General features: G+C 37.0%; 1 protein-coding gene across 1 annotated transcript in view; it reads right to left on the bottom strand.

Annotated features, from left to right (window-relative positions):
• Positions 1 to 24,296, bottom strand: part of GPR158 (G protein-coupled receptor 158) — a 390,742-nt gene that overhangs the window by 135,905 nt on the left and 230,541 nt on the right. Inside the window, exon 4 of the mRNA XM_074324946.2 lies at positions 12,979 to 13,202. Within this exon, the coding sequence (XP_074181047.2) occupies positions 12,979 to 13,202 (224 nt within the window). The remainder of the gene's footprint in view (positions 1 to 12,978; positions 13,203 to 24,296) is intronic.

Below are 24,296 nucleotides of genomic sequence, written 5' to 3'. Positions count from 1 at the left end.
TAATTAAAACTGTGACATGAGTATAGCAGTGAACTATTTTAGGCCTCATTTTTCTTCATCACTTTTTATCTGCTCTTTAACTTTAACAACTCCCTTTCTTTTGAGTTCCCTCCACTGGAGTTTTGAATAAATCTCATTCCTCTGTCCCTTTCCTCCTTTCTTTTCTTCTATCTATTCCAAATATTCTGTTTCAAATGTCTTTTTTTCTTACTCTAAACACTTCCCCAGGAAAGCTCAGAATTTGCCATGGTTTTAACTATCATTATCTAGCCAACGCCATATTTTTCTATTTCCTTCCCAAAGAATTCTTAGAGTTTAGGGTACACATGCTTTCTCTACCTCCTCAATCATTGCATAAAAGTATACATCTAAGGCTGCCAATGACCTCTCTGTTGCCAAATCCAGTGCATTCTTTTGTCCCCTCATTTTATTCTATTACTCCATAATAGTCTCCATAGTTGGCCACACTGTCTTTTAGATTCTGTAGTACGGCATTGATCTAGCTTCCCTCTATTCTCTTTGGCTATGCCTCAGTTATTTCAAAAGGGTTCTTGCATTCTACTTTACTTCAAAATGTTGAAGAGTCAGTCCTAAGCATTGTCTTCCTTTTTTTCTTTTTGCATTTCCTACGTGGGTGATCTCATTTATTCTTATAGCTTTAAACTCCTGTGTCTTAATGTTCATGATTCCTAATTTGTAGCTCTAGCCTAAACTGCTGCACTCAACTTCCAGCTCATATATCTAACTGCCCTCTTGATATCTCCACTTTAATTTCTCACACATCAGTTAACCATTAGGGTTCCCAGTAAAATAAAATCCAGATAAAATAATGCATATAAACCACAAAAATGGAGATCCAATATGGTGGAGTAAATAAAAACTGTGCCTGCTTCCTTCCATGAACACAATAAAATCACAACTAAATTATAGATCAACCTGAAGAATCATCTGAAGTCTAGCTGAACAGAAGTTTTATAACTAAGGATATAAAGAAAAAGCCACATTGAGACAGGTAGGAGGGGCAGAGACGCAAAACAGGCTAGCCCCAAACCTCCGCGTGGTGGTTGAGAACTGGGAGGGATATCCTCGGCTGCAGAGGTTCCCCCTGGAGGAGCAAAGGACCCCAGCCACAAACCAGTCTCATAAGCCTAGAACACTGGTGCCAGGAAGATAAGACCCCACAACATCTGGCTGTGGAAAACAGTGGGGATTCCGACCATCCGGGTGGGACGGAAGGCTGTGATAAACAGAAACATCCTCTTAAATGGCCTGGGCACAGACTCATTCACTCTCAGGCACTCATCTTGGGCTCTGGCAGAGGGACAGTAACTTGGGGGGTGTTGGAGATATATAGGGGGCAGATTGAGGTATGTGGCTTTGTAGTGTAGTGAGGGATGGAGAACAGTCACCATTTTTTCTGAATGGGGTCCTTCTCCCATGCAGCTGGCCAGCAAATGTCATCTTTTCTGTGTTGAGCCCTCCCCCACAGGCCAAATGTGAATCTGATTGGCCTGGTGAGCTCCACTTGCCCCACCCTGCTGACTCACTGGGACCTGGCCTCTCCCAACTCACCCAACACCAGAGGCACTTCCTCCAAGAGCAGCCAGGTACACCCAAATTGCATTCTTCCTTGGAAAACTATCAAAGTCCATGGACTGCAGGTGGGTGACGACAGGCCTGACTGTGCTCTGAGATTTTTTCTGAGTAGCTCCAGGCTCAGCACTGGTACCAAACCAGAATCTACATTAAACTGGGGAACACATTGTTTATCTAAAATTCAAATTTGATTGGGCATTCTGTTTTCTTTGTTTGTTTGTTTTATGTGCTAAATTTGGCAAACCTGGTTAAATTTATGTTCCAAAATGGAACTCTTGATTTTTTTCCTATCCCACCCTTAAAACCATTCTCTTACCAGTGTTTCCCATTTTCCTAATTATAGTAGATGGCACAACTCTTCATCCAGTTCCTCAAGCTATAAACAAACTTGAGGGAATCAAACTTAATTTTCCTTTTTTCTTCTCCTCTCATATCAAATTCATCATCCAGTCCCATCAGTTCTACCTCCAAATATATCTCAAAGTCAGCCACTCCTCTCCATTCCCACGACCACCACTATCCCTTACCTAGACTAATTCGATAAACTTCTTATCATTTCCCCCCACTTTTACACGTGCCCCTTACTAATCTATTCTCTACAAAGCAGCTAGAGAAATTAGTTTAATACCTAAATGGGATCATTTATTCCCCAAATCACTAATGATTTATTAAAATCATTCAGCAGCTCTGACTGTACTTCATAAAGTGAAATTCTTTACTCTGCCCGTAGACCTCTGAATTACTGGCACGTGACTATCTCTCTAAACTCCTCTTTCCACCCTCCCACGCTGCTACTAATCACTGGCCTCCTTCAGTCCCTTGAACACTGCAAGCTTCTTCATACTTTGTCACCTTCACAGATGTGGTTTTCTTTCCCTGTCTTTATTCTTCCCTACCCTCCTCTTGATTGTCCTTGAGACTTCAAATTAAAGGACAATGCCTCCAAGAAGTCTTCCTAAACAACCTACTACATAGCTTGTCCCCAACCCCATTAATATTTCTAAATCTATTATCCTTTCTCACTTTACTCTTCTATGTTCATTCATAGTAGTTATTAGTGCTCGTAGTTATTAATTTATTTACTCACTTATCTTTACCCCACAAGATTAAGAACTCTATTCATAGGATCACACACCATGCCTGTTTTATTCACTGCCCAAAAGCAATGCCTGGGAACTTAGTGCACCCTCAAAAAACATGGACTGAATGAGTGAGTGATTTACAAGCCTACTTCTATAGTGCCAGATCCATATGTCTAACATCTTCAGCCAGCTCAATAATTTATCCCAGCTGCCTATGGAATGAAGTCTAAACCGCTTAGCCAGGTTTTTCAGGATCCACACTGAAATATTTGCATTTCCCTGAATGTATGCTGTGCTCCCTAATATCTCCGCATGCATGTCTTTCTGCCTAGCCTATCCTTCTTAGGTCTAATCAGCCTGACCAGTGAAATTCATTTTGTGAAATTTTTCTCAAGTGCCACTTCTTCTTTGAAGTCTCCCCAGACCACGCTTAACCACTCTAATTTTTATGCTGCTATCTTTATATTTTGTACGTACCTCCTAGTAATAGCTAAATTTATTGAGCCCTTTCCACAGATCATTACTTATAATAAATTTATAAAGATAAAGAGTCCACACATTTCAATCTTCACCACAGCCCTGTGTGAATAGATTTCTTATTATCCCCATATTGCAGAGGAGAAAATTGAGGTAAAGAGAGGTTGGTAACTTACCTAAGGTTTAAGAGCTCTTATGTGAGAAGCCAGGAGAGGCACCAACTTAGTCAAACTGTAAAGTCTATGACCCTAATCGCTATCCCTACTGCCTCACCAAGTACTCAGTACACTTTAGTACATGTTTTTATGGATCTTCTATTTCCTTATATTCATTTCCCCACTAGATTATTAGTCTCTTCTGGGCAAGCCAGTATCAAAATCATCTTAAAGTTTTTTGCTTACTTAATATTTGAATGGACTTTTAAAATGAAGATCCAAGAAATTTGGAAAAAACAGATTGGTTTTCTACAATATTTTTCAAATAGCAAGTAATTCAGTATACAAGTACATCAATTTTTAAAAAGTTATTTTTGGCATACTTAATATATAACTGGCTTTTCCATTCACATAAGCATAAGTAAATATAAGTGCCTCAAAAGAGGAATGGAGCTTTGGTAATTGTTAAGCATTTTATGTCTCTTAAGGCATATATAAATGTGTCATAATCACTTTAGTTGTTCTTCATTAACTCATAATTAGTACTGCTGCCACCAGCTAGAATAGGAGGTTATTTAAATGACATTTTTAAAGAAGCACAGAAAGAAAGAGCTAAACGATTTTTCTCCACTCTCCTGCTTCTCCCCATATGTACCCTTACCACTGGCATTCATATTCATTCACATATATGCACACACATACCCCTATACCACTGTACTATATGTATGTGTTTCTCCTTGGGCTAAGTCATTAAAGGATGCCATTAAAATGCAAAACTATGTAGTAACAAATGAGCAGAGCCAAGAAATATATAAAGCTATTAAAATGGTGCCTGTAGGCACTTAATTTATTCTGTTAACTAGCAGACATCTAGCAAGAATGAAGCGTAGGACATGTAAGTTTTGACGAGGCATAAGGGAATGAGGAAGAAAGAAGAATTCATGCAGGCCTAGAACTCACATTACCACAGTGGGGCCAGATTGGCTGGGACTACTTTTTAGAATTTAAGATAAATATTTGCATTGTAACCACATGACAGTATAGCACAGTAGTTAAGAGTTGTAATGCAATATAAAGTCGAATAGACCTGAATGTTCAAATACACCTAGCTTCCCCAAGTAACACTGAGTTGGATTCTTCAATTCTCTACACTTTGGTTTATTCAAATATAAAATGGGGACAATACTAATTTACATAGTGGCTGTAAGAATTCTATGACTCCAAAGTTATACTCTGTCAAGTTTTTCTATTTCATTTTGATCGCAGCACTTATTACCACCTGATACATTCCTCTTTATTTTTTTGTTGCCTATCTCCACCAGGCCCACACTGGAATATAAACTCCTGAAGGGCACAGATCTTGTTTGTCTTGTTCATCATTGTATTCCCAGTATGAGTAATAATTCCAACTCAGTAGGGGCTCAACAGATGGATGATGAATGAAAAGAAGGAATGGAAAAAGGCATGCAGAGAGGAATGGCGTGAAAAAAAAGGAGAGAAGAAGATTAAAAATGAAAAGTGCTGAAGTAAAATTTTAATACATGGTAGAAATGTGGTGGTGAAGGTTATATTAAATAAATATATAAAAACCATTTTTCCCATCATTTAGTATTCTATAATATCACTTTTGTAGGCTACATATTTAACGGTATGGATGACCTAACCCAATTTTGAACATTTAATTGTTCCCAGTTTGTTTGCACCATAAACAGTGCTATGATAAACACGTCTGAATATACTTGTAAGTCCTGTGCACATATATGATTTCTTTAGTAGAGATTCCTAGAAGTAAAACTACTGTGCATTTTTAAGTTTATTACACATAATTCCAAATTTCATTAAAAAGTTTCTTCCAATTTACACAACCATCAGCAATGGATGGGAGCACCTAAGTTCCTAACATCTTCTCCAACACAGAGAATTACTGTTTTAAAAGTATATCTCACTGTTTTAATTTGCCTTTTGTAATTATTCATTAATATAGAGAATAGATTTTTATGTTTGTTTGTTTGGTTTTTTCTTTTACAAATTTCTGATGAATTTTATTTGCCTATTTTTCTGTTTGGTATTTTTTTGTAGTTCTTATTGATACCTAAAAGAGTTCGTTTTTAGATTAAGAATATCAATCCTTTACTATCACATCATATCCAAATACTTTTTCCAATTTGCCTTTTAATTTTATTTTAATTGTTTAAATACTATATATAGTTCTAAAGTGCATCCTTAGTAATTTGGAAAGACTCATGACCAGAAAAAGTAGACATTCCTGATTGCTAACGAAAGTAGCTTTAAGAAAAAGTAACCTACAAATGAGCTAAATAATTTCCACAGTAATAAGAAAAAATAAAAGATCTGAAACTCTGAATTTGATCTGGGGACTGAACTCCACTCAGAACTCATAAAATATTTTCTTGTTGACAAAATACATTGGGGGATGCATGTTGTATGCTGGGATGGAGGCCATAAATTTTAAGATCAAATTTCTTCTGGCACTTTTATGAACATATACCACATATACAGAGGGTGCCAAAAAAACGTATACACATTTTGAGTAAGGAAAAACTGTATTAAAATTGTAATACTTAATATATACTGATACCAAAGATGAATACAAGTCACGTATGACTTCCACAATGACAAGAGGTGCTCCAAGTGGTTACATCAGCGTCCAGACACTTCTGATTACAGTGAGCACTGTTCGGTAGACTTCTGTGGAGAGCATGTAAACTGTTCCAACACCACAGCAGAAGAAGCAGGACTTGTGGCTGTGAGAGGCCTCCCGGATCTTCCCTTGTGCACATCACACACAGTGCCATGCGTCTCAGACTTATTACAAATGCGTGCAATTGGTAGGCGTGTTGGGGTTCTGTTGCATACTCACGCCTCCCTTGTCGTTGTACTTCCGTAATGTTCTTGAATTTCAAATACCACTTCAAAATGGTCTTGTGCTCCTCGAACAAATGACAACCGTGTTTCCGCCATTTTCTTTGACTGTCCTGCCTGTCGCATGGTGACGCTAGCATTCATATGATTAATACCATCTTCTGAACAAACGTCATACTACACATTGCTACCGTAATTCAATTCAACTTCGAAAGGTAACACATAAATAACATCTCTTAAATGTGTATACATTTTTTGGCACCCCTGGTATTTGTCAGAAGAGAAGAAAAATGAATAAGAATTGAAAGCATTGTATTTTATTTGAAATACATTTACCTTCAACAATTTAGGGTAAAGCACCTATCAACATACACTTCAGACTGTGTCAAGTTCAAAATACTTGAGAACTGACTAGTAAATTGTGGAATGGGATAGCGCCTAGTACATCCATTATTTCTTGGCTAGATATAGCAGTTCGTCGTCTATAGACACCCTGAACTTTGATATAATTCTTCAAGAAGTGGGCTATTCCTAAACAAAACAGTTTCATGGCTGTGCTTATCACAAAGATCCTCTCACATCCTCTATCGGTAGTTTTTCTTCCCTCACTATTTCCGTTGAGCCTGAAACTCCTAGGAAAAGAGTGAAAAATAGGAAGCAGGTGTTTCATTAGTTTCCTTGCTAACACCTATGTCTGCTAAAGTTAGCCAACAACAATCACCTTTCAGAATAAATCCATTCGCTACGTCAGAATCCTTCATAACACAGTGCTCCAATAAACTGATGGGACGTAGCCATCATATTTTAGCTCAAGTTCCACTCATTGTTAGAACAACAACTACTCCTACTTAAACAATATCTGTATTTTATATATGAAGACCTTAAAGCTCAGAAAGCTTTCAAGAGGCAAATATGTGAGGTCCTAACACTTTGGGGACAGGAGCACTGATGTTGGAATAGCCCACACTTCCTTCCTCACACTCTGCCCTCACCTAACTGTAATGCTGGGGCTGGCCCTAAACAGACTTCTTAGATCCTAAAAATGATCATTTGAAAGTTAAGTCAGGAAACGTGATTATACTTCACTATCTTTCAAGCCTAACACTTCAGGTTTCTTCACACATATGTTTAAACATAGTTCATGGAAAGAAAAATTATACAAATAATATCAGGTATTGTGTTTCAAAATCAAACATTTCATTATAAATGATATAACTTTTACTTAGTTCTTGTCTTCTTACCTCATATAAGGACAAAAGTGCAGAATTAAGGACAAAGTTGCAATACTTTCTCCTTTGGGAGCTCTTGGAATGGTCCAGAAATCCCTTCAATGAATGAGTCTTTACATACACATAAGACATTGAAAAATTCATCTCACAAAGCTAGTATGACATGATTCTTATTTGTAGCTTCAATGCTCCCCTGAACTGCTTACTGCATTAATCAGGCTTCATTTTAGAATGCAGACACAGTTGTTGTTATTATTGTTCTCCAAACTCTTTAACCTGCTAAAAGAGTCATCTGGATCCAATGACAGTTACACCCACAATCCATTAGCCCATGAGATAATAGTCTCAGAAGTGCTAGCTAATATTTTTACAATATTAATACACCATATTCAGAATTTGAATCGCTCAGATTCAAAGAATCATAGAATCTTAGTGCTTGAAAATTCTTTAGAAGTTACCTTGTCAAATCTGTCATTTGAAAGAGAAAGGCAAAATAGAAGAATATTTAGTCTCTCAACTCCCAAGTCACGAAAACTAGACATTGAAAAAGATTTTGAATAATAGGAGGTGGATGAATTGGATCCCTCATGAATTGTTGGTGAAAATATCAAATGGTCTGTCTTCTGTGGAAAAGTTTGGTGGTTCCTCAAAAAGTTAAACACAGAACGACCATATGATTCAGCAATTCCATACCAAGGTTATATTAAAAAAACTGAAATCAGGGACTCAGACAGACACTTGTACACTAATATTCATAGTAGTGTCATTCACAATAATGGAAAGGTAGAAATTACCACATGCCCATCAATAGATGAACTGATAAACAAAATGTGGTAAATACGTACAATGGAATATTATTCAGCAATTAAAAGAAATCAAGTTTGGATATATATTATAACATGAATAAACTTTTAAAACATTATGCTAAGTAAAATAAACCAGGCACACAAGGACAACTAAGTGTATGATTTCACTTATGAGGTACTCTGAAAAGACAAATTTGCAGCTACAGAAAGTAGGGGAGAGGGGGATGTTTAATCGGTACAAAACTCAGTTTGGAATGATGAAAAAGTTCTGGAAATGAATAGTGGTGATGGTTGTACAATGATGTGAATGTACTTAATACCATTGAATTTTACACTTAAAATGGTAAATTTTATGTTATGTATATTTTACATAACAATAAAAAGTGCTATATCTCCCTTTATTTCACCAAAATAGCATTAGAACACCAAAATTAGCCTACTAGAATTTCATTTAAAAATCAGACTCTGTATTAAAACATCTACTTTTCCAAACCAAAAATGAGCAGTTATAAAATCCCTGTCAACTAATTTCTAATTAAAAAATAAATAAAAACTATTACAGAAATAGAAGGGAAAATACAAGCCACAGTATGTCTATTTTTTTAAAATGACTATCATTTCCCCCCAAACTACTAAGCTCAAACAAAAATGCTAAAATTTACTAAAAATAAACCAAGCAAAAGATTGTTTTCAGAAGTGGAATAAGCTGCTGTTCCTTCCATTGTCTCTTTTATCTCTGAAATTTTCTTTTGAAAATAAATTGTACTAACACTTGACATTATTAAGCTGTAAGAAACCGTACTCTTGCTTCAGAATAGCTAATAGAAAAATATGTTATTTGTCATAATATTTGGTGAAATGTAGAAATAATTTGAAAACAATGTTCAGGATCTTTAAAATACTGTTTTAAAATCGCTGTTCTTTCAGAAGAACTCACTGCATTCAAAATCATTCACAGTTTATTGATAGATTTAATCTTTAACAAAGGGCACAAGAACAAAGGTAATTAGTTACCCTAAATGTTTGTGTAGAGTAAAATATAATTTGTTCTTTGTGGTGCCATACCACAAGCCATACCCTAAAAAATAATGGAATCTAGTTTGTGTTGTTTAAAATTATAAAATATTAATGCTAAATGATAAAATGACTTTTGACCAGTGATTGTTGGTACTTAGCAACTACAAAGTTGATTATTTTAGGCACAGGTAAACTTTATGTAACCAAATAGAATTTAAAAAAACAAAAACGAACTTCCCTGTCAGTCAAACAAACTGAAAGACATGAATTTCCTTATCATCTTATATCTCTTGATATGCATGATCAGCTAATATCTTATTTTAGAACTGAAAACTGCCTCTCTATTACCATTATAGCTATTTGCATGCTGCCTAGATGGACGAGATCAGCGGCTGGGTTTGACACTGCATTTCTTTTCCCATTTTCGATTTGTCAGTGTGGTTATTTCCGTCAATTCACAGAAGAAATAATCTAATATAAATAAAAGAGGCCTAAGTTCCCAAACAATCTATTTCTAATGCGCCCTAAATGAAATATAGTTCATATACCAGAAGTATTTAAGGTGTCACATACCATGAATTCGGGTGAAACTGGATGAAAGAATCTGGTTCACATGCTAGAGAAAGAGGAAAGAGGGACGAGGCTCAGATTGTAGCTCAGGCTCCTTCCCTAACCATGTGTTCCTCCAGGATGTCTCCTTGTAGATGGGAGATTGGACTTCTCTTCAGGTGTGTGCCTGAGTAGATGCCTCAGCCTTCATTAGTGCATGTCAGTTCTACGCCCAGTTTGGTTCACTACATATTATATTGTTATGTGATGTTATATTATGTTATGTGATGTTATGTTGTTATGTTTTATGTTACATTACATTATGTTATGTTACATTATACAGCTTCACACGCAACAGAAGGAAAAGCTGCCTTCAATCTTAACGGGGATTATAATCTCGAATTTGTTATCACTCAGTGAATACCTTTGGATAACTGAGTAAAGAGCAACTATGTTTAAGGAAGCTTATGTGAAGAATTTTCAGTCCTCCCATTTTTCTAGATCCAGGAAGGCAAGTAGATTATGCACAGAACCTGATAAAGTCCTGCTTGATAGGAGGGTGACATGGAAGCTGATTCTGGATGACATGGGAAAGAGGACCCTCTGTGTTCACTGTGGCCTTGTGTGGTACATGTGTGCTGCATACTGACCAACTCTAATCTAGATATTCTCAAAGTATCCCTGCATTAACATTAAACCGCAAAGAACTACGCATCAGGACCACAGTTGTGACATCACCTACAGAACTGATTCGCCCGAGCTATGTTTAAGCATTAAAACTTTAGCACACATTCAGGAATATTGACAGAAACAAAGCTACCACAACTATTATTATTTTCTGTAAAGGTATTTATCATTTGCTACATTTAATAATATTCTCTGTATAAGAATCCAGAGGAGAAATTTCTTTCAAGACTTAGTGCTAGGAATAATCAAGTTCCATCTGGCCGACTGGCCACCTTTCATCTCATGAACAATGACTTACTTTTTCCTCCTCTTTGCACTGCCCTTAGACATCTCCTAGAAAGAAGCTCTTCTTTCTAGCACTGGGCAAGGACAGTACACCTGCCCTTATGGGATCCATTTCACATCTTAACCTCACCCTTGATTTCAACTAAGTTTCCTTATCCATATTTTCACTTAGCCTCAATTTATTCACTTACACTTTTCAATCTTCTACAGCGTTTATTCTGAGTGCCAGAGTAAGACAAAACATAAACATCCCAACCTAGATGTGTTACATGGGCAACTTACACTCTCTCAGAGGCTGGGATTTCTTTTCTATAAAACAAGAGGTTGTTCCATTCTAGTTCTGAAATTGTGTCATATTTCTAAATAAAAACCAGGAAATTAGTAACAAATTTATTTATATGTTCACTGACTTTATTACTTTATTAATTTATTTCCTAAAAATTTCCCCTTTATATTATGTCACAATCAGTGAAAACTGACTGACTCTTCAAAAAGTGACCATCTTAAAACTAGATAATGTCTAACTTATGTATTCCAACTAGTTTGTATGTATAGAAATTTCACCAAATGACATTTAAAGATATCTATTCTCATGGTAGCCCCATAAAGTAGCATTTCATATGAAGGTCCAGAGAAATTTGCATGGTTAGTAACTTTGGAAATGTTAAGTAACATTAACATAGATTAAGACATTCATCCAGCAAGGACCATCTTCATTTTCTTAATATCCAATGTAATATTTTACCCATAATATATCACTAACTCCATTTAGCACAGTAATCATTAATGATTAAAATCAATTAAAATGCATAAAGAACTATGAGTTATACACTGTGTAAATGAATTATATTAATTATATTATATTATATTATATTATATTATATTATATTATATTATATTATATTATATTATATTATAGAGAGATTTCAGAGCCGTTTAATAAATAGACCTTTCAATTCTACCTTTTGTACCTGTGACAGGCTTTTAAAAAACCAATTATTTTTACTAGGTAACAATGATTAGATATTGCCCTACTCCATGTCTGCTACTTTATTATACATACAATTTAACACATATTTTGTTGCAAAACAAAGACAAGTATGGGTTAAATGAAGAACCATTTGCCTGTGTACATTTTCTGGATGACTTAAAGCTTGATTTGTTTTGTGCTTCTGTTAATGAAACTATTTAAAATAACCATTAACGTCTATAAATTAACATAATGGATACATTCTTCCAGAATCTCAACAGAGGTTTGTGTTTTTTGTTGTTGTTGTTGTTTTATGTTAACTTGAGGCTTTGTAATAGATATAATTCACAGAGTTGTTTTCTTTTTTTAATTCCTAATGGAAACAATTTAGTTTCAATGAGCTCTGTCATCTGAGCCAATTTGTACAATTTTGCTGACATAAAAGGGTCATTTGAATTCAGAAAAGGTGGAAACTTGAGGCTTTGTTTTTCTTTCCGATGGCACAAATAAGTTTCTGAAAGCAAGAGAATATAAATTCTGACCCAACACTGGCTACATATAATTAATTGAGTGACCACTGAAGACAGCTCCCCAGAAAGCTTTGCCCTGAACATTTTAGCATTTCGTCCACCCCTGACTGAGAAGCCTAAAAATGCTTATACTACTCTTTGATTTCTCAGAACAGAACTAAAGGACAGGTTCTCTCAAAAGCTATATAGGCTTCTAAGATCACTATTATTCTGGGATACTAATGCAAGACCAAATATAAGGTCATGAATAAATTCATTCTTCAAAGTATAATATGCTCAAAAATAGTTGAGTCTATTTACCATCTTCAAATATGGCTAAGAAAAATAAGAAATGAAACATAATAAACATCACAAAGTTTTCTGGATATGGAAAAATTAACAAAATAATGGGTATTGGCAGAATATGTTTTTCAAGAGGCCAAAGAGATGATGAAAAAGAGTCCTTTAAGGCAGTGAAATACTTGAGCTGCAGGCTAAATAGGGGGAAACATTCTGTAGAAGAAAATGTTATTATAAAGTTTCATATTTTTAATCCCCATTACTCCTGGGAAGCTAAAAATGTAACTTTCATACTCTTGTCTGTTCCTATTATAGTAAGATTTCTGCTTAATAGAGAAGATACTGGGATTTGGAAAAACTCTATTTGCTTAAAAAAACAAGAGGTCATCTTCATAATAAAGTGGAAGATCATAACCAGGGTACCTGGGTTTACCTTTGCTTTGCGGAAGTGGTAGACCACCAGCATGCTAACAAAGTCCAGCAGCATACACAGGGCTTGGAAGGAGATGATGGCAAGTCTCAAATACTTATCCTCCTGGACAAAGCAGGGGCTGTCATCAGCACAGTAGGGGCAGCCCTCCCTGCAGGGTAGGCAGACATGGGCTTCTTCTGACACATCTTTTGCATTTCCTGCGAAATGGTAATCCGGACCCCTTCCTGAAAATTCCAAATAAAACCACAGTGTCATTGCACCTCTGAGGTAGCTGAGACTGAGAACAGAGTTATAACACATCCTTACCTCTTCATTCCTTTTCCCTTTTTGCTAGAGGAGAGAGTTACTTTGCCTTTAGACTCAAACAAAATACTTTTTACCCCTTTGATTTAAAAAAAAAAAATTGTCATTCCGAATAACTGAGGAAAATTAACAAAAATGAAAATAAAACTCCTCAAAGGCAGGGAAGAGTTTTCTATTTTATATCATTATCTACCACTCACCAACTGATATGCCCTACAGCACAAATCATATTCCATAAATATCTGTTAAAGAAGGAAGGATAAGAAAGTCATGTCTTTCCTGTACCAAGTAAATATATACAACACTTGGAACTTCTTGACCTAGCTGGCACAGAATCCAGAATGAAGCTTTGATTGCTCCTTGATTCAGCAGGGATCTCATCTACCAAGTTCATTAGGTCTAAATTGGATAAAACGGTACTTAATCAACAGTTGTTCAGTATGCAATTGCTTAATGATGGTGCATCCTTTGCCCAGAGTACAATCCATCCTTACAGCATACTGTGTAATTTCCTATTTTGCATACACATTGGACACTTCCACACTATAAACTAACTGCTGCTATTGATCCTCCCTTTAATGTTAGATTCTTCTGTCTCAGTTATCAAACTTAACTTAGCTCTGAAGTCCAACAGGTAAAGATTCTCTTTAATTGTTGAGATTAACATTGAAAAATATCTGATTAATAACACATAGTAAAAAACAAACCCTATTTCCAATCTGAACTCAAGATAAAAGACATTAGTAAATATACACCCAGTTTAGCATATAACACAACCACACACCACACAGTTCAGTATATAACACAACCTTGATCGAGGAATTTGGAAAGAGGTTATTATGGTTAACAGTATTTTAATAACACCAAGTTTAACAGTAAGTCTTTATTACTTCAAACTCTTGTTGAAGATTCACAGTTTTTCTAAAATGTATTTGTGCGCTTTCCTTCCTTAATAAATACAATAGCAAAACATAATTGAATATTTCTTTGATGATTCATGATATGTTGCCTTTTAATAGTCATGCTATTACACAGAGAAAAGTGTACAAATTTTAGTGTCCAACAGATGTAGTTTGCATCCCTACACAACTCTGAGATATTAGTCAAGTCTCTTGACCACTTTGGATCTTAGTTTACTAATGTATGAAATGTGAATTGCTGTGGGGGAATAAATGAGATAATGTATATAAATCACAGTGCCTAGTTTTCTCCTCCAAATATGGGAAATGTAAGAGGTGCGATAAAACAATATGATGAATGTTTAAAAAAAAGATTTATTACAGTAAAAGACACATTGCCATTAATCCCCCTCAAACTACGCCCCCTTGCTTCGAACACACTTATTCCATCACTCTTTCCTGCCGCTTTCTGAAGCAGTTCTGGAAGTCCTCTTTCACGAGTGTCTTGAGTTGCACTGTCATGGCTGCCTCGATGCCCTGAATTATTTTGACCTTGGGGAAGAGCTAGAAGTCGCACGGTGCCAGATCCAGTGAATAAGGTGGATGAGGACACACCATAATATTTTTATTTGACAGAAATTGCCATATACCAGAAATGATGTGTGACATGGAGCGTTGTCATGATGGATTCACAGCACACTTTAAAACACACCTGCTCTCAATCGTAGCTCACACCCAACTGACTGCACCAAATGAGTTGAAACTTGTCACACACTGTTACTAAAATTCCATGCACCACTTCCCATATTGAAAATCCCTGCCTTTCTGTTGGATGGCACTTGGCAGCAGCTTTCACTGTATTTGTTGATCACAATGAAAGGCTCCGTACACATTACTTGTGGTAGGACAATTTCTGTCAAATAAAAATTACAATGTGTCCTCATTCATTGTATTCACTGGATCTGGCACCATGTGACTTCTGGCTCTTCCCCAAAGTCAAAATGACCATGAAAGGTAAATGTTTTGAACAGATTCAGGACATTGAGGCAGCCATGACAGCACAACTAAAGATACTCATGAAAGAGGACTTCCAGAACTGCTTCAGAAAGTGGCAAGAATGATGGGATAAGTGTGTTTGAAGTGAGGGGTAGTATTTTGAGGGGGATTAATGGCAATGTGTCTTTTACTGTAATATATTTTTATTTAAACATTCACCGTATTTCTTAATCACACTTCATAAAGTGGAATTATGAATCCATTGGTGTCTTAAAGAAAGGAACCTACTTGTTCATAAACAAGAAAGTCAGAAGAAAGAGCTGAGGTATAGTAGGAGTGAATAGAAAGGATAAGCTCCATTTTATAAAAATTAAGTTTGAGGTTCAACTCATTGTCCAAGAGAAATATACAATAAGAAGTGAAAAGTACTATTAGACTGGGTTGTGGGAGAAGGACCAGTGTCAGAGAAAGAACCTACAGAGAGCTCTGGGAGGGGATGAGGTATTGATTAGGGAATGCAAAGAGGAAGAAGCTTGACAGACATAAGTTCTTACAGTGTCAAAAAAGAAAACTGGCATCAACTGGAACATGCTGGAATGTTATCAAAGATGATGACTGAGCAAAGGCTATGAGGTTTAATAGTTATTTTATCCTTCATTGACCATTAAGACAGTAGTTTCCAAAGAGTGGTAGAAATTGAAATTAGGTTATCCGGGGTAAAGGAATAAATATGTGATAAATTAAGATATTATTTCAATAAATGTTCAATTGAATAAAAAAAGAGAAAAGGTCATGGTTAATAGGAGTAATGATGGGGTCAACAAAATGATTTTTGTTTTTTGCTTTGTTTCTTATATTATGGGTGAGATCTGAACATAGCTGTAGTCAGCAAAAGGAACCATTGGAAATTAAAGAAAGATATGGGAAGACTATTTAAGAAAGAACTTGAGATGTAATCAAGAGCATAGATGGGAGAAACTAACTCTAAGAAAAATTGATGATATTTCTTCTAACACTGGAAACAATTAGAAGCGGATTAAAGATTTTTTTTTTTTTTTTAGGTTGTTTACTGCTTTGGAATATACAGCTATTTTTTTATTATAGTTTCAGGTATACAAACCAACATAACAATTAAACATTTACACACCTCACAAAGTGATAACCCTCACAAATCTACTATCCATCTGACACCATACATAGATACTACAACACTAGTAACTATATTCCCTATGCTGTACTTTACATCCCGTTACTATATATATATATATATATATATATATATATATATATATACACACATATATATTTATTTTATTATATATTATATATATATATATATATATATATATATATATATATATAATATATATATATAATTTATTTATTTACAGTTGACATTCAATATTATTTTATATTAGTTTCAGGAGTACAGCACAGTGGTTAGGCATTTATATAATTTATGAATTGATCCCAACGATAAGTCTAGTACCCATCTGACACCATACATAGTTTGGACATTATTGACTATATTCCCATACTGCATTTCCCATCCCTATGACTATTTTGTGACTACCAATTTGTACTTTCTAGTATGTTAGAAAAGAATGTAAATTCTGCTGTTTTAGGGTGAAATGCTCTTAAAACATCAATTAAATCCACCCATCTGGTCTTTTCATGTTAAGGCCACTGTTTCTGTGTTGATTTTCTATCTGGAAGATCTATCCATTGGTGTCAGTGGGGTGTTAAAGTCCCCTACTATGACTGTGTTACTGTTTATCTCTGCCGTTATGTACGTCAATATTTGTTTTATATATTTAGGTGCTACTATGTTGGGTGCCTAGATGTTTACTAGGGTGACATCCTCTTGTTGAATTGATCCTTTCATTATTATAATGTCCTTTGTCTCTTATTACAGTCTTCATTTTAAAGTTTATTATGTCCAATATGAGTATTGCTACCCCATTTTTTTTCTCATTTCCATTTGTGTGAAATACCTTTTCCATCTTTTTACTTTCTTTCTATGTGTGTCTTTTGATCTGAGGTGGGTCTTTTGAAAACAGACTATGTATGCATCTCATGTTCTTATTCCTTCAGGTACCCTATGTCTTTTGATTGGAGCATTTAACCATTTACACTTAAAGTGATTATTGATAGGTATACAGTCATTGCCATTTTATTATTCATATTTTTTTTGTTTTTGAAGGTTTTTTTGACCTTATTTGTTTGTTTTCTCTTTTCTCCTGCTTAAAGAAGTTCTTTTAACATTTCTTGTAATACTGGCTTGGTGATAATGAATTCCTTCAGCTTTTTCTGGTCTGGGAAACTCTAGCCCTCCTTCAATTTTAAATGATAGCCTTGCTGAGTAGGCCCTTGGTTGTAGGCCCTTGTTTTTCATTACTTTGACTATTCCCTGCCATTCCCTTCTGGCCTGCAAAGTTTCTATAGAGAAATCTGCTGATAGTCTTATGGGAGCTCCCTTGTAAGTAACTAGTTGTCTTTCTCTTGCTGCTTTTAGGATTCTCTCTTTGTCTTTAACCTCTGCCATTTTAATTATGATGTGTCTTGGTGTGGGCATGTTTAGGTTCATTTTGTTTGGGACTCACTGTGCTTCCTGGGTTTGAATGTCTATTTCCTTCACCAGGTTAGGAAAGTTTTTAGTCATTATTTCTTCAATTAGATTCTCGATTCCTTGTTCCTTCTCTTCTCCTGGTATTCCCATGATATGAATGTTGTGACTCTTGATGTTGTCCCAGAGGTTCCTTAAGCTATCTTTATTATTATTATTATTATTATTATTATTATTATTATTATTTGTTGAGGTTGTTCCAATTGGGTGTTTTATGCTACCTTGTCTTCCAAATCACTGATTCAGTCTTCTGCTTCATCTAATCTTCTGTTGAGTCCTTGCAGTGTATTCTTCATTTCAGTATTGTATTCTTTATTTCTGACTTTTTTTTTTTTTTATGGTTTCTAAGTCATTCATTATGCTTACTATCTCCTTGTTAAAATTCTCATGAAGTTCCTTAAGCATTTTAAACTCTGCCTCTGGTAGGTTGGTTGCCTTCATTTCATTTAGTTGTTTTTCTGGAGGTTCCTCCTATTTGGGACATGTTTTTTTATTTCCTCATTCTGGCTGCCTCTCTGTGTTTGTGTGTATGTATTACGTAGATCTCCTCTGTCTCTCAGTCTTTGCTGCGTGGACTTATGTAGTATGTGTTCTATGTGGTCCAGTGGTACAGTGTCGTTGATCTCTTGTGTCCGTGTTCTAGAAGTGTCCCTTGAGTGTGTTGTATGCGTTCTGATATAGTTGAGCTTTTATTGCTTTGGCGTATCAGTGGGTGGGATTGACTGTCAGGCTGACTGTGAGGACTGGCTATGCCCATAGTGTATGAGCTTCTGTGCGGTGGCTGACCCCTCAGAGGGAGATTTGGCCCTGTGGGCTCTTGTGCCCACCCTTTATGTTGCTGATTGTGAGACTAACCAGGTAATGCTCTAGTGTAGTCTGAAGCTGGCCTCTGGGTGTGTTGTTTCTGGTGTCTTTTGGAAGGGGCTCCCTTGCAGGCCAATTTCAGCCTTGACTGTTAATGGCCTGCAGCCACCCAGTGGAGCTACAATGCTATATGTGGTTGGCAGCTGCCTGTGTTGGACCTGTTGGCATGTCGCGATGACCTCACTGTGAACCGAGTATGTCTGCCACCAGTATTGGGCCTGGGACAGTTTAGTAAAAGGCCAGGGCCCCCTAGGCATATTGTCACCTGCCGAATGCTTGTAAGGTTCAGCTGTCAAAAGAGCCTCCTTAGGTGCACAGGCTGGGCTGGTTGAACCGGTCTTAAGAGTACCTTTGAGATATAGCTCTAGGTCGGCAGGGTGGGGTTCCAAGGAGCCACAGATTGTGGGCGGTAGTTTGTACAGAGTTAATGCAGTTTTTCTTCTTGCAGCAGTGTCGGGCCTATGACGACTTTACAAAAATGCCCTGAGATCATCACTGCCTTAGGCCTGCAGGTCCCCAAGAATCACCTAAGAGTCACCCAAGAGATGCTGTGGCACAGGTTGTGGCTCACTGCCCACAAGCAAAGTTCTTTGGGCTGCCGTGGGCTATCTGCTGCTGTATTAGGCTTTGGCACCTATGGGGTAGGGCTGGCTGCTCAGTAGCCAAGAATATTCTGGGCAATGCAGTACTAGATGTGTGGAGTGGGGACACAGGGCATCACCAAGGTCATGTGCACACGAGGATTTTACCAGAATGCAGTCTCAGAATGGCTCTTTGAGGGAGGGTTCTAGATAGAAAAGATGGAGTCCTCCTGTAAGCTACTTGTGAGGCAAGCTCCACACAGGGATAATGGCTGCTATCCATCTAGCCCTCGCACCAAAGCCACACAACTCAGTCTTTCCCCACTTTTGTCTGGCACCCCTCAAGTTACTGCCTCTCCCATGGGAACCAGGTGAGTTTTTGCAAGTAAGTAAGTTTATGTGTGGTCCCTTTAAGAGGGTGTCTGGGTTTCCAGCCACCTTCTGTCTCACTACGATGGGCAGAAAGAGTCCTCATTGATTTTCATTTCCAGATGTTTTGGAACTTCTCTTCCCAGCACAGGACCCCTGGGCTGAGAAGCTCAGTGTGGGTCTGGGACACCTCCCTCTGCTGGGGGAATCCCTGCCACTGAGGTATCCCTCCTGGTGCTCAATCACTATCTGTGGGTTTGGGGTCGGCCCATTTTGCATCTCCGACCCTTCCACCAGTTTCAATGTGGTCTCTTCTTTATATCCTTAGTTACAGGGGTTCTGTTTAGCTAGTATTCAGATGATTCTTGAAGTAGATTGTTCTATAATTTATTTGTAATTTTGGTGTCAGCCTGGCATGCAGTTTACCTAATCCACCATCTTGAACCAAAATTTGATTAAAGATGCTTTTTAAAGTACGCTTTTATAGTGGGAAGGAATCAGTTGAAAACCATTATGAAGTATAGAAGAAAGTATGGAAGCTAATCTTGTAAAGTCTTATATTTCTCAACAACTCAAGTAAGAATGTGGGTTGAGAATGAAGAAGGCCAGTTTTAAGGATGAAGGTATGATAGATTTACGCAGCAACTTAATACAGGGTAACTAGCTGGATTACGTGGCAGAAAAATAATCCTGGATAAGATACTATGATTTACTAAGAGATCCAATCAAGGTAGTTTTTCAATTTTCTATCGGTAGCCTAGAAACAAATGGGAAGGCTAGAGCAGTTGAGGGAAGAGAATAAGAGGATTGTGAAAATAGCATCACAGGGAAGGAGGAAAAGCCAACACAAGGTTGTGTAATGGACCTGGAGCCTTTGCTCAATCCTCCAGGCCCTCCTGAGCCTGAAGATAACAAGGGATTAGAGAGAAATATTTCTTCATCATCAGCTGTCTCTTTGATCATAGGTGGCTTTCAGAGTCATTACCTATCATACATTTTCTGGGTTATGAGTCCAGAGCAGGTTCTTGCATCCTGTGCCATGACTTCAGCAGTGCCCCATAGCAGAGAAAGAAAGTAGAAGTATGGCATGAGTTTCCAGTCTGAGACAAAGCATAACATATCTGTACTTATGCAAAATCATTCGACGCTTTCAGGAAACAGTCACAGCAGTGAACTAGAGTAAGAAGTTGGGCCAAGTGGCATTTGAAGAGCTGAAAAACAGGTATCTCATACAGACACAAACTTGAGGAATGATCAAGCACATACATCGAAAGCTATGAAGTATGAAATAGGATATGGAGAAAACAATGAATTAATTAACTCTTGAGTACAAACTGGATAGTCATGTAAGTGAAGCCAGAAAGGTTCTCTGTGCCAAATAAGATGAGAATGTTGGCAAGAATTCAGGTGGTCTGATGAGTGACCAAAATGTCAAGAGCTCTAAGATCAGATTTGAGAGACAGAGGTCAGGATTTCCCTTTTTGGCCAAGATGGTAGAACAGGGCTTAAATTTACCTTCCAATTAGAAATGAACAAACAAATACTGGACAAAATATTAAAAAGTAATGGTTTTAAGAACACTGGACATCAGCAACAAAGAACAGTGATTCCTAATAACTGTAAACACTCCTCAAACAAATCAAGCTACCATAAACAGAACCACAACAAAAGTTAAGTTAGTAAAGAAAAAGTATCTATGCAAAATCTTTATTTTGCAAAATAGTCTTTCTTAACCAGTCTTTGTTTTCTTGATTTAGCTAAATAAGTGGATATTTTCTCATTGGTTTAAGAAGCTCCTGGCTGCATATAAGCCAAGCAATATATATATTTATTTTCAATACTAATTAAACTTGAAACTTCACCTGTATCTGCAAAGATGTAATTCTCCTAGATGTTATGAACCAAGACTATTTAGCACCTTGAATCACTCAAACCTGAAAAATACTGCAGTATGTTAACTGCTTTGTGTATTTGATCTTGTTAGTGTTCGAAAGATATGACTGTAACAAGCAGTCCCAGTCACATTTTAGCTACATTTGACAAGTATTTTGTAAATTTTTCAATCATTCTTAATCAAAATTTGAGAGTTCCTCTTTGCTTATGAAAACGTATTGCCCCCTTCTAGTAAATGCAGAAAACCTAACCTTATCCCTGACTCATTTCATGACCATTATTTCATTCTTACCCAATTTCCTCATCATTAATTGTTACTCTGTTGCATAGTGTATATTTCTATAAGGCACTCCAAATCATTTTTTGAATAAGGTATGAGATAGAAAGAACTGGGAGTACCTCGAGGTGTACAGTGTTGGACAGAAACAAATTATTATTCAACTCAACAACTATTTTCTGAGTGTCAAATTATGTAGGCACTGTTTTAGTGGGATAAATAAGTGAATAAAACAAAGATCTCTGTGCCTATGAAATTTATGTCCTAGAAAAGGAAACAGACACACCAATCAACATAATAGGTAAATAATATTGTATGTTATAACTGAGAAGTGCCAACAGAAAAAATTAGTGGAGCAAGGTCAGGGGTATCTGACATGCTGGAGGTGGGACTTGGGAGTGAAGAGAATTTCAGGGAGAAGACACAGCCAGCACAAAAGCCCTGAGGTGAGAGCATACCTGGCATATTTGAGGAAGTACAAAGAGGCTGTGTGGCTAGAGTGGGTTGAGCGTGGGGCAGTGTTGTGGAGGATAAAGTCAGAGAAGTAATGGGGCCAGGTCATACAGGGCACTGTGGGCCACTGTAGGGACTTGGATTTTATCTTCAATAAAACAGAGAGCCATGGCAGTGATATGACTTGTGTTATGTTGTTAAATGATTGCTTTGGTTGTGTAGAGAATATGCTGTAAGGGGTAAGGAAGCAGAGAGATTAGTGGGAAGCTATTGCAGTAATCCAGATGAGACCTGATGATGGCTGGGGCCACAGCGTAACAGTAACAAATGCTAGATTCAGATATGGTTTGAAGGTGGAATTGACAGGATTTTTTGATGAGTTGGCTATGGAATGAGAGAAAAAGAAAAGGGTCCAGGGTGACTCCTAGGTGTCTGGCATGAACAAGTGGATGGATGAAGTTACTATCAACCAAGATGTGGAAGAATGCATGTGGAGATGTTTTTGGAGAAGATCTTAAGTTCAAACTTGGCATTTTAGTTTGTGGATGTCTACTAGAGCCCCAAGTCATGATGTCGAGTAGGCATCTTGATATGTAAGTCTGGAGTTTGGAAGAAAGGTCTGCATTGAAGAAAAAGATATAAAAGCCATCAGCACTTATATACTATTTAGAATCATGAGACAGGATCACATCACCTAGAGAATAAGTAGAGATAGAAAAGACTCCCAGGGCCCTCTGATATTCACGCCAAACAAAATCTTTAATCACACAATGTTTCCAGGCTCTCACTCATAAACTGTATTGCATTATTTCTTTCCATAACTGTACATGCAAAAGGCAACCAACCAGCAAACAAATATTTTCTCTGGATTTAAATATGGCTTAACACTATCAATGAGCTCAAGCTGATTTCTTGGTTTGGGTCCTCTGAAAGCAGAGCATGAGAGAAGGGCTTGGATATAAATAACTAATTTGGGAAGTGATGTCCAAAAAGAGGAGTGAAGGATCAGGTAGAGTGAGACAGAGAAGAAGAAAAAAGGCAGTAAAAAGTCCATTATGAACTTGGACATCACTGTGGGTAATGTGGCTCAGTCTTCCGGGAAGCTCTCTAAAGGCTGCACACAGTGTCCCTCAGATGTGTCTCTCCAAAGAACGGGAGGCCGGAGCATTTATGCAGCAACTATCAATCCCACTGGTGGACAGTTCTTCCCAGGGGACTTCAATTTCTCCACACTCCTGGTCAAGGGCTAAGCAAGACTACAGGGCGTCAGAGAAAATCTGAGGCAGAAAAGGGAAGAAATTATGTGGGCATTTGAGATGAGATACTGGCAGCATGCCCAGCAACTATCATAGTGACAAAAATCTGAGGTGGGTGAAGAGTATGTGAGGCAGGGCACACACAAAAATGTAGGCTCGCTCAAAGATCTAAAGTTATCTGTCTGTGGCACCACTTGTATAGAATACAATTTGAAGGGTGCCCCCTAGATTTGAGCAACATGCTAACCATACTCGTACTGTGCAAAGCTAGACTCAAATGTATCTTCCCTGACCCATTACTCTCTTCACCAACCTGTTATCCAGAGAGCCACATCAACACAGAGTGATGTCTCTGTTTCTGTTCCCTTCTCTTCCTGATGCTCCAAGACCTTGTGACTATCTTTATTTGCCTGTGTTCTTCTCCTCTGCTTACTGCTAGCGTTCCACAGCTCTATATGCTATAGCCAAGTAAACTGTGTGCTCCGTAAGAATAGAACAATGGTTTTGTATCTTTGTTTTACAACTAGATTAAAATTGCAAAAGACCCAATATATTGGGCTGTAAAATACAATCAGGACTGCAGGACATACAACAGAAAAAGGCCATCCACTCCATTATCTTTCTCAGGTAGGACAGAAACAATAGTTAATAGGTATTATGTCTACTGAAATAATAGCAGCTAGATAAAAGGTTGGAAATTGACACAATGCAAAACCATTCTACTCATATATTTTGTGATATAGGTAAAACTAAATTATGTTGATTAGCTGAATGTTTCAATATTCATGGATAAAAAGGCAA

Source organism: Rhinolophus sinicus, chromosome 1, assembly GCF_057876585.1.
Source record: "Rhinolophus sinicus isolate RSI-liver-muscle chromosome 1, RSI-T2T, whole genome shotgun sequence".
Lineage (NCBI taxonomy): Eukaryota > Metazoa > Chordata > Mammalia > Chiroptera > Rhinolophidae > Rhinolophus > Rhinolophus sinicus.
Note: the sequence above shows the minus strand (reverse complement) of the source record. Positions and strands in the feature narration are given on the sequence as shown.